Source organism: Cariama cristata, unplaced genomic scaffold (genome assembly GCF_000690535.1).
Source record: "Cariama cristata isolate BGI_N322 unplaced genomic scaffold, ASM69053v1 scaffold21498, whole genome shotgun sequence".
In the NCBI taxonomy this organism is placed as follows: domain Eukaryota; kingdom Metazoa; phylum Chordata; class Aves; order Cariamiformes; family Cariamidae; genus Cariama; species Cariama cristata.
The window spans coordinates 2,568-14,961 of NW_009629675.1; the positions used below are offsets into that span (position 1 = coordinate 2,568).

Consider the following 12,394-nt stretch of genomic DNA (forward strand, 5'->3'; position numbering starts at 1 on the left):
TCACCAAAATAAATTTTCCCATAAAGCATGTAATAGTATTGGTTAGAACTGCAACAATGTATCACCTGGGAAAAAAATGATCTCAAGAACCACACCAAATCAACACCAAATTACTCAACCTCCTGGGTGTGACTTTGTCTCTTTAGATTTCTCTTAATCACTTAAGTTACTCTCCATCATATTTTAAAAGAGTTACATGACCAACTCAGTAAAATTTAACTTTCAAGGTATTTTCTGTGAAACTATAAAGTCCCTATTAGTGGCATGTAACCACACCTGACTTGTTTGACTATATATCATAGGATGCACACTCTAACAAACAAGAAAAAAATAGGACTTGCTTTAACTGTTCCTTCCTCTGAAAGTTACTGTACTATTCTGACAATACTACCTAAACAGCTCTCTCCATATGTCACTATTCAAAACCACAGAACAGAGTTTTTCCCAGCATTTAAATGATACCACTGAAACCAATACAGAAGTGGTGATGGCATATTTCAAAGATAAACATTAACTGGCATTTGGAAAGATAAAATCCCTGTTCTTCACCAAGAGGAACTGCAAACCTAAGACAAAATGTTATTGTTAAAGTAGTGATGGCTTAGTTACGTCTGTCGAATCCATGCTTGCAGTTAACATTACTACTTGATCTAGTTGCCATTCAGCTGAACTACTTTCCCTTCCAAAGAGGAGACAGGAAACATTCAGGTAGCTTCTCGGTTTAAAGTCAAACAAAAGTGGAGGACTTCCAAAGTTTTCATTAAATACAAAGCACACTCAATTAAAAAAAAAAAAAAATCAAAGTTGTCCCTGCTATAAAACCAATTTTATAGACCCGAAGTGGGAAACAGAAAAAACCAAGTGTTTAGAAATAAATTAGCTTAAGAGGTAGCTTTGTTTTACCTCAAATCAAAGTTATTGCAGGAACTACTGATTGATTTTCCTACACAGCAGCTGTAAACAAAACAGAACTACTTAAAAACCAAAGCCTTCTTCATAACCTCTATGCCTTGTGGAATATGTGGTACCCAGGACTCAACAAAGTCTTCTGCAAGACAGTCCTGGCTTAACTCCTTTGAATTTAGTTTTTTTACAGGCTACTGACAAAGAAGGGTATCATCCCATCTCAGATGAGCTGCCCAGCAGTGTAAAATCACATCCTGTCTAACCACTGAATCCTCCTGTTGCTGGTATTCATGTTCTTTTGACTTCCAGGGAACCCAATTCAGCCAATAAAGCCAATAAAAATCTAACATGGAAAAAAAAATTAAGAAATTATATTAGTCTTATGCTAGTTTCTCCTGAACTGATACACTAGAGGATCCAAAGAAAAGTTGTTCCAATAAATGACAGTCAGGGCTGGAGCTGCCCTTTCAGGATCATTTGGTATTCCTACTAGCAGACCAATAGATTTAGCTAATAGTCAAGGCAATATTACCTTAAAATGTCATATCCAAAGGCACATTTACAAGTGCAAGCTCATGTAATACAAATTTCAAATCCTAGACATAAGAATTCACTGAATTGGATTTTAGTATCTTAAGCTTCAGACTTCAAATTTGAAGAGATTTTTTCCCCCAGCAAAACCTCAAATAACTTTCCTTAGCGTATTTGATTAAAAAAAAAAAAAACATTAGAGATATCTGAAAAGGAGCAACTCACAATAACTTCAAAGCTACATTCTGCATAGTCCTCAAGAGCTAACTTAGTTTTAACACATCGCTATGACAAGACAGAAAGGACAACTCAAACTGAAGTGCTAAGAAAAATACTCAGTTTGGGAATTGTCACTCTTCAAGGCAAATAAATTAAAGCTGACACTCAGGAAGCAAGACAGCACACAAACGTGTTGCCAAAAGGTATAACTGACACAGTAAGACAGCTTTCCTGCCCGCTCTTTCAGAATAATACGTGTCCTGGTTCCTGTTAAAATGCAGAAAGGCAAAAGTAATTGGGTCTTGGATTTGGTGTGGCTGACTCCACTACTAACACGAGGATTATTATAGCAAGCCTACTGTACTCAGTCAGCGTACATGTATAACTGTTTTATTAATTTGTAAGTATATTCTCCCGGTTAGATAAACGTTGCCTTATTTACAAGTCTGCTGTGGTGACGTACACATTATTTGTATTAGAATCATAATGTGAGGCCCAAATCAGGCTCTTGCCTACACAGTACACAAATGCATTAGAAAGTTTTGGGGAATAGAGGAAGAGTTGCCCTGAATTCAGTTGCTTAAGATCTTTCAGGACAGCTATAGAGTTCAGGGTTGCAAATTAAAGATCCACAGCTTGCATGAAGTTCTACAAAACAAACATCTTGTCATCCACACATGGCTGCAGCTAGAACACAGAGACTCTCTGCAAGTGTCTTGTAACAGCACTCAGCCACTGAAAGGTTACTTGCCATGGCTTTCAGTGCCTCCCATCACATATTTTGTAAGTCTTGGTTCAGTTTTATAGAGATTTATTTCACCCTCACTTCCTGGGTTCACTTATCCAGCATCAGTGCAAGTTTGCTTGACACTGACAATTGCCCAGTAGGAGGCATTCTTTTCCCTCTTCCCTCCCTCTAAATAAGAAAAAACTTATTTTATTAGAGACTGCATAAAAATTCAAGACTATAGTGCTTGACTTGGCCTCCTCAGAGGATTCACTGTATTTTTATATTCATCTCTATCCTTACTCTCAGTATTCCTAGTCCAGTACAGTAATGCAAAGGATACTTCAAACTGAGACAAAACCCAACATCTGTCTTATGCACATCCGTTCAGTGTTTTCTACCTTTAAGAATTCCACAGGGTCCTTTATGTCCAATGACTGTGCAGCAAGTTCCAGCAGCTCTTCAGAACTCTCCAGGGCATTACTACACTGGCTAAGCTGATCCTGAAGCAAAACCAGAAAGTAGGAAAAATTTGATGTATTCACATTAAAAAGGCGGTTTATATCTACCAGTACTAGAACTACCTGGCTTTGCTATGCATTTGTAACTACTTATTACCTTATCTCATCAAGCCTATTACCTCTGACACATCATGCTAACTAAAACTTCACTGTGCTTCACAAGTGCACAGTGATATGTGGTACATCCTATAAATCCAGAGGGGAAAAAGTTGGATAGGTGGTTAAGTTTGATTTAAAAGCCAGATTTCATTTTCAGGCCTGTCTGTCCCAGCATCACGATTGCAGAAGCAAAGAAATGCTTGCATTTGGGTATGCTACAATTTCTATTTACAGAACTGCACTATCATCAATGAACTGATACTGTTTAACGTGGCAGTAGCCTTGAAAAAGGCAATGATTTTATCCCCAACCAGCTCTAGAACTGTCACAAGACAATCCTGAAAAATCAATAATACTGATGTGTATCAAATGGGGATAGTAGACAAAGGTGAATAGAGGAAGAAGGGCAGATTTCAGGATTATCTAAAACACTGTCATCAGTGAACTAACATTCCCAGTATATGAAACAGTCCACAGAGAACTTCCAGTATTACACACTATGGGTATATCCCTAAAAAGATTAGTTCTGAAAACACTGCAGGATCCTAAACATACTGTAGGTTAAACAAGAAGAGCATTTTAAACCTGCCAGCAGCTTTTGCATCACCACTCAACCTACAGCTGGTTTTCTACTCATTTCTACTACTTATTGTAGTGTCTCAAAATAAGTCAACAGCAAGTAATTATTTCTCTTTAAAACAATTCAGGAAAGACAGCTTGCTTTAAAGTAGTCACTGTCTCAAAAGCAATCAACAGTTGCATTAACCTCCAGAACAGACCAGCCTCAAGCACTTCAGAAGTGTAACTAGTTTTGGCAAATGTGGCGAGTTGACCTGGGCCAGCTGCCCCTCAGATTTACCGTTCAAGGGTAAAATAGTAGCAAGGAAACAGTCCAATAGCTAGAAGTTAGCACAAAGTTTCCAGACAACTTCTGAGGCATGCTATTAATGCAAGCTATCCTTCATGTAATACAGCTGCTCTCCTCTTTGCAGGATATCCTATGCTGACAAACTCAGATATACCGTGATACTCCCAAAATGTCCCAGGCAAACACCTCAGAGGAATGCAAAGGCCAGGAGCATTTTCAAACAGCTCTGCAGAAAGACATGGTAACTGGATGCTGCCATTAGCATCTTACTGACATGCATCTGCATTTGGGAGTTAAAAATAAATACTTCAGTGTCATTAAATACACTGTCCCAAAATGAAGCAACATAAAACAAGGCTTTAAGGAGAATTTCTAATTTTCAGCCTTAACTTCCAAGGAAATTACTTCGGAGGCATCAGAGTAAACATTAAATTCTCATCCTGTTCTACCATTACATAGCCCCTGTATTTTAAGTTATCACTTATTCTCAACAAGAGCACCTAGTCAACTACAGAAGACTAACTACAGCACAAGGACTTTAAGAGGACAATAAATTAAGCAAGTCCATTCCTTTAAACAGGATCTTTAGACCTCACTGAAGTTCCCTGGTTTCCTCATACAAAGTTAATTTTCACTTCCAGTCAAAGATAATGGCTTGGATTAATAAGTTCAGTGCAACAGTTTTCATCTGTTTGTTTGGTTTGGTAGACTGACTGTTGGGAAAAGCACTCTTGCAGTGCCTCAGTTACAGAGGAAGCTTGGTCTGTCATCAAGTAAAGAGAGTGCCCTTTGGGCCTGCAGTTACAGAACAGCCTCAGCTGAAGGACAAGTAGAGCACTTAACAACTGTGCCAATGATCTGTAACATCCCACCTGTCTTCATCCTCTTCTGACTAAGTAGCAGCTCAGCTATTCAACACAAGCAGTTCTTGATACAGCTGTATCACACTGACAAGCTTTCAGAAGAACTTGGTTCATCCACACCTGAGCTTGATCAAATTAGATTAACTATCAGAAAATTAACAGTTATTAACAGATTTAACAGAAAATTTCAATGGTCAAACTGCCAGATGAATAACTATCAAAACAGTTTTCAGTTCCAGAATAACTTCTTGCAAGACTAACTTTAGTTTTTCTTCACTAGAAGGTAGAATAATTGATACATGCCACAGGTGAATTTCTCCTGTGAGTTATTCATTGAGAAGCACTTATTCTTTAAGCATTTAAGTCCTAAGTGTCCCTGGATGTGAACAGACCTCTGTCTGTTGAGAAACTTCAGAAAGACTTAAAACAGACATATGGGGAGAAAGATTAAACTGGAGGTGGAAAAGTGCACTTAAGTGCCTAACTTAAATTGTGCACTCAGAAGTTCTGGAATGTTTTATACTCAGTCTTTAAGTATGAACGTAAACCTTTACAAGGAAGCCTTTGGAATCTCTTTCAGGATACTGTTCCTAGAACTTCTGTAAACTGACTAGACACAAGAAGGCGAAGTTTTTCAGGAACAAACAACTTCCTTATTGCTTTGCAAATGAGAACTAGAACTATTTGCAAATAAAAAGAACTAGACAGAAGAATGCCACAACTAGGGTCATTTAAAGAAAAAGAGCTGGAGAAACACTTCTGCTTAAAATATTTAACCACGCTTCAGCCCCACATGACTAGAGTTTCTGAAAGCCAGGGCCAACTTCCTAGACACTACCGGAAAAACAGAGACTTCATACATGTTTCACAAAATTACATTTTTGTTTCTGTTTCTCTGAAACCCATTGGAAAGATTCTCCTGCATGAAATTATATGACTACAAGCTGGTGAAGTTCACATAGCAGGTTTAGTAGCAGGCACCAGTGTAACCTGTTCCCAAGCAATTCCCATATGTCCTCCAGTGTGCATGTACAGTTTGCTTGATGTCAACAAGTGGAGGATGGTCAGTTCTGTCAATAGGAGACAGGCCTTTGTGCTTAGGATACCTGGCATGATTGTCAGTTCTAAGTTCAAGCCTGAGCAAATCACTTCAGCATGCCTACACGTTCAGATGTTTGTATTCCAAACCAGAGAGAGAAACCAATTTCAATCCAGAAGGTGTTCATTAGTTTGAAGGTAGTAAACATATCTAAGTCTTCCTTCTATGCAGCCATTCTCCACCTGTAAGCTCTACAGGTGATACCACTTCCTTTCTACATAACAATGTTGAGAACATACATACGCTATAGACCATGAAGTAGCCTAGAAGAAGGAACCAGATAAGTACTTGTATCAAAGAAAACATTTACCTTACACTTACTGCATTTCTTGCAACACTACCAAAATCTTACTTTCAGTTGAGATTTAAAACAGCAGTTGAAAATTGTTTCTACTCAGCTGCAAAAATTTACAGAAGTAGTTACAATACCTGTAGAGCTTGAATTTTACGAGCCTCTTCTTGCTGAATGGTGTTGGCCATACTCCCCTTCATTTCATCCAATATAGAATACAGACCATCAAACTCTTCATCCAACTCGCTGATTGCATTAGAAGAGTTTACCTGAGAAGAGAATTCAAACTCCTGCAATTTGTATTGGAAACAACGCAGACTAGCCTTTTAGACTGAAAGTCACATTGTTTGCCCAAACATGCTTTGCCATGACCACTAGATACCTTATCACTGCTCCTCACCTTATCAAAAGGGAAAAAACATTAGGAATGATGGACATGTCCTAAGCAGACTTTACAGCAGGACACTGAAGACTGAAACCATAAAAATTCGATGATACTCAAACTTGCACAGAACCAACATGCTTGGCAACTTTGTTCCATGCCAAAAGGCCCTGATTTCCCTCTCACAATTATATATGGATTGCTAGATGTTTGTAAAGAGGTAGTTACCCAGTTCCATATAAAATGATTTCATTTGATACTAAAAACTGCAGTCAAGAATCCAGCTTAAAGATCTGCTGGGTGACTTCCATTTCTGCGTTAACTTGGCTCAGCTTTAAGAGGAAACAAACAGCTCATGGCTTACCGATAGGGTAAAGGAACTTAAACCTCATCCTAGCATAGACGCTCTAAAAATTAGGTCTAACTTTTAACTTAAGCCTAACAATTTGAAACTACTGAAAAGAGAAAGAGCAAAGAATTTTCTCTCAAGTATCAGAATAGTCTCATTTTTCAGTCTGCCAAGCAGGCTAAAAATCTAAAAAAAGATAAGACTACTTCCAACTAACACGAGTTTGAAATCTTGCATCAAAATCTAGAATATCTTTTCCACATAAATCAAATCCTACAATAGCTTTTTGCATGAAAAGCAAAACCACTGTATCTTTCAACTAGAGACAGACTTAAAAAATAAAACATTTTTCTACCTGGTTCCAACACGAAGATATATTTTAAACTTGATTCTTACAGCCCATCCCTTACACACTATCCAAACAGTTTGAGACTTACAAAACTGGAAAGTTGCTCCCCTCTCAGCTACAACCTATAAGCCTTAATATATATACCTGAACATTTGTTATTGTATGGTTCAGCATGTCAATGAAGTTGTGAATTTCATCATTTTTGTTCGCTAGAGTAGAGACAATCCTTTGCAGAGTCTCCTAGAATTACAAAAACAAGTGAGAAGTTGTAAAAGAATCTTTTACTTTTTTTAACCATCACCACTTCAACATATATGGAAATTCATCATGCCCATTCCAGTTGTGGTGAATTCAACTGTTATTCAGATGGGATCAGGTAATACATTTTGTTAGAAAACAGAAAGAGTACCAAAAGTCTAAGAAGCATTCCACCAAACTAAAGATCTCCAGTTGTTAGTTTAAGAGAAATCAAGAATCTGTTTTATGATACACCACTGTTTCACATGTTCTGCTACCCATGTAGCAAACTTCTGCAACTCCTCAGTCATCTAAACCAGACTACCTACTGGCACCACACTCTGACATATACAACTTCTCCAGATGAGAAATCCAATGTTTGCACAACTGAATAGAGAACCCATTTTTAAAAAGCTGGTAAAAGTTAACCCAGAAGAAAAATAAGCTAAAGTCTAAAGAAGCTAGTGCTAAATAATTAAGCAAACAGTTTGTTCTATATACAGAATAAATATGTAACAGTGATTTGCAAACTTACTCTACAAGTGGTAAAATATTTTGGCAAATAATTTATATATTCTAATTAAAAGTGACCTCAAAGAGGAAAGCTTACTTATAGTTGAGAAAGAGAATCATGGTTATCTCTGTGGTGTACTACTCCAGCTATTAAAAAGCAGTAGGTCCAGCTTACAAAACACATACTAAGTGTGCAAAACTGATAAGCACATCAAAATGCATTTTTAAATTAAATAAGACTACCAAGTGTAATTTTGTTGAGTAGGCAGTCGCATATTCTAAGAATTTGACAAAACACATCAATGCTTGGTACTTAAAACTAAGTCAAGTTGTATAATTAAAGCTCAGAGCATATCAGCATATGTAAGTAAAAATGAATGACAACGTGAGGAGCTAACTAAGAATTTTCTGTTATTTAACTCAGACCGGTTGACAATAAGTTCTAGAAACAAACCTGACTCTAAAATGCTAGATTTGGCTCTTTACAAAAGTGAAACCTGTCTTAACTATAATTAAGACATTATTAATCACTTGGACTCAATAGTTCCAAGTTACTCAACATTGGTGCTCGAAAACATTTAGGAAATCAAGGCATGGGGAGCTAATAAGCACACCTCAAGAACAGTCAGACCACCAAAAAGATGTTGCAGACATCCCTCCCATAAGCAATTTCTTAATAACCATTTACTACTTCATAGAATCACAGAGTAGTTGGGGTTGGAAAGGACCTCTGGAGATCATCTAGTCCAACCTCCCTGCCAAAGCAGGTTCACCTACAGCAAGTTGCAAGCAATCACGTCCAGGCAGGTTTTGAATATCTCCAGAGAAGGAAACTCCACAACCTCTCTGGGTATCCTGTTCCATTTCTCTGCCACCTTCAAAGTAAAGAAGTTTTTCCTCGCATTCAGATGGAACTTTCCGTGTTTCATTTTGTGCCCATTGCCCCTTAACCTGTCACTGGGCATCACTGAAAAGTGTCTGGCCCCACCCTTGTGATGCCCACCCTTACGGTATTTATAAGCATTGATAAGATCCCCTCTGAGTCTTCTCTTCTCCAGGCTGAACAGACCGAGCTCTCTCAGTCTTTCCTCATAAGGGAGATGCTCCAGTCCCCTCATCATCTTCATTGCCCTCCGCTGGACTCTCTCCAGTAGTTCCTTGTTTTTCTTGAACTGAGGAGCCCAGAACTGGACACAGTAATCCAGCTGTGGCCTCACCAGAGCAGAGTAGAGGGGGAGGATAACCTCCCTTGACCTGCTGGCCATGCTCTTCCTAATGAACCCCAAGATACCATTGGCCTTCTTGGCCACAAGGGCACATTGCTGGCTCATGGTCAACGTGTGCACCAGGACTCCCAGGTCCTTCTCTGCTGAGCTGCTTTCCAGCAGGTCAGCCCCCAGCCTGTACTGGTGGATGGGGTTATTGCTCCCTAGGTGCAGGACCCTACACTTGCCTTTGTTGAACTTCATCAGGCTCCTCTCTGCCCAACTCTCCAGTCTGTCGAGGTCTCGCTGAATGGCAGCGCAGCCTTCTAGTGTATCTCCTCCCAGTTTTGTATCATCAGTGAACTTGCTGAGGGTACACTCCGTCCCTTGATCCAGGTCATTGATGAAGAGGATGAACAAGACCAGACCCAGAACAGACCCCTGGGGAACACCACCAGCTACAGGCCTCCAACCAGACTCTGCGCCACTGATCACGACCCTCTGAGCAATACCGTTCAGCCAGTTCTCAACCCACCTCACTGTCCACTCACCTAGCTCACACTTCCTGAGCTTACCTGTGAGGATGTTATGTGAGACAGTGTCAAAAGCCTTGCTGAGACAAGTAGACAACACCCACTGCTCCTCTTTCATCTACCCAGCCAGTCATGCCATCACAGAAGGCTATCAGATTGGTCAAGCATGACTTCCCCTTGGTGAATCTATGTTGACTACTCCTGATAGCCTTCTTTTCCTCCAGCTGCTTAGAGATGACGTCCAGAATGAGCTGTTCCATCACTTTACCAGGGACAGAGGTGAGGCTGACTGGCCTGTAGTCTCCTGGGTCCTCCTTCTTGCCTTTTTGAAGACAGGAGTGACATTGGCTTTCCTCCAGTCCTCAGGCACCTCTCCTGTTCTCCATGAGCTTTCAAAGATGATGGGGAGTGGCTCAGCAATAACATCTGCCACCTCCCCCAGCACTCATGGGTGATCACATTTGTTCACTAAAAAGCAAGAAAAATATTTTATCCTTTCACAACATCCACAGCGAACCTCAACATTACATCCTGGATAAGGAATCTATCCACTAGTCCTAAGCTATGCTCGTACATGTTTCTTCTGACCCCTTCCCTGGCAGTTTTCAACGAATCTGCAATGATGTATTTATTGGTACTCCTGCCCATTGCCTGTTTGCATAGCGTCATGCTCACAAAATTAAGCCACTAGCACAAGAAAGCAAAATTTTACTGCTTTTACCATATGTGTTGTAATGGTATTATGTAAAGATACAATGTACTGGCTAGCAATGACTGAAATTAGGACTCTGAGGATGAGAAACAAGACCAGATTGGTCTCTTTCAGAAAAGAAGAGTATAGCAAGTCTTGGCCATTTCATCACAGAATCTTTTCGTTGTCTGGTTGAAACTGAACATGTTTAAAGACAATTTTGTACACATTAGAATAGCAGATGAAACGTCATTGTCCAACCAGCTGCTTCTGCATTCACTATTGACCAAAGGCAATTGTTTTCGCATGTCAGGCAGCCTACGGTTAAGCCTTAGATCCTATAAACATAACTGTCAATTTGGATGAACAAGAAAACTCCCAATCCTCTTTCAGCTAGGATTTTAGGCCTTACTCAGTTGCAACACATGAAAAAAAAATAGTCTTCTTGTACATAGTACTGAACAATGGTTTTGGTTTTTATAGCTACATACGATTAAAGGAAAAGACCTACATGTGAGGAACGCTTAGAAAGCCTTTGCACAGCCAAATACATGGCAGCAACTGGAAGACAGCTGTCAAACAAGGTTTTCCACTACATCTAAAGTTAAAGTCAAATGACCAAACAAGCATCAGTACAGCTTTTTTTAAGTAAGCTACCAATTTCTCCAGACAGAAATTCCATCAAGTTTGGTCAAACTCAAACAAGTTTAGATGCCTTCTACAAATGCAAGAGGCCTAAAATTATCCAGCAGCAGTAGACAGAATTTTTCTTACACACCAATGCACAAGCCATGAGAACAGAAAGTCAGTTTTCAGGAATCACTAACATATAATATTTTCTAATGTAATTTTCTAATCATTAATATGTAATAAATACATTTTCTTCCAAACATACCAAGACACATGCCAAATTCCAGACACTGCATTGTTGCCATTTCTTCCTTTAAAGGGAATTTCTGAAGAGTCACTACAACTACATGCTTTGAAAAGAGTGCTAGAAAAATTACCAATGGAAGCAGCAGTTGAGGCATACATTCTAAGTTACTTCATAAAAGAACTACAACAGCACTAAGCTCAGTAAAGCTTCTTGGTATTTCTACACTGAAGGAAATTTCAATCTGTTGCCCACTGATGGATGCAGTACTTCAGAGAACCCTGTTACAACTATTCTTTTAGTTTTCTCTCTGGCTAGCACGTATTAAGTGAGGTCAGTTTCAAATTCATTTTGAAAACATTATGGCATGTTTATTACACAAGTCATTTTTCCTGCTATCAGGGAGCTTCATACTGCTATTCACTTTTATGCTACTCTTATTGTCTGAATCTAACACACTCTTTGCAGAAAAAAAAAATGCACAGCATTTGTAAAGCAACAGTGTGGAAGAACAAGGAATAAAGAACATAAAAGGATATGAAAAAGGCCAGGAAGCCTTACAACATGTGGTGGCTTGTAATCTTGCCAGGAGCATAAAAGTAGACAATATACCCTTCTTTGAATAGCTAGTAACTAACATCATATAGCACCTGTTGAAGCAGGTGGGAACCTCATAAAAGTTAGAGTAAACTTTGATAAATTAAACAATTACATTGGTTCTGTATAAGAAGCAAGTTACCAACTTGCCCAAAATCATACCGAGGTCTTATGACATGACTGGATGCAGAACAGTTTCTGAAGCAGCCTCAGGCCTAGGACGAAATCCCGTGTCATACTAACCTCATGTGCAGACTGAATTTCAAACAAGAAGACATACCTACTTAGCCTCCATTAATTTAACCTTCTGCGTTTGTCCAGACACTGAACTTGCCAGAGTTTGAAGGAGTACTTAAGACAATACAGGTGACAATACCAAGTTAACAGACAAAGTATTGTAAAATACAAGATCATCTGCAATTTTACTACTGTATTCAGAACCTCTGACCAGCACTGAAATTCAAATGTGATCAATGACAGCACTCAGGAACATCCGCCTAGAGCACCCACAACAGCTGCAGCCCTCATTTATTCCTTCT

At 39.1% G+C, this 12,394-nt stretch overlaps 1 protein-coding gene across 1 annotated transcript; it reads right to left on the reverse strand.

Moving 5' to 3' along the window:
* Window positions 1-2,784: 2,784 nt before the first annotated feature.
* LOC104156135 (FSD1-like protein) lies at window positions 2,785-10,362 on the reverse strand (the record flags this gene model as incomplete). The annotated part of the gene is made up of 4 exons (XM_009705272.1): window positions 10,222-10,362; window positions 7,350-7,445; window positions 6,263-6,394; window positions 2,785-2,886 (listed from the first exon to the last, which is right to left on the reverse strand). Coding segments are annotated over exons 1-4 (471 nt in total), but the record flags the coding sequence as incomplete, so codon positions are not given.
* Between the last annotated feature and the right edge of the window lie 2,032 nt (window positions 10,363-12,394).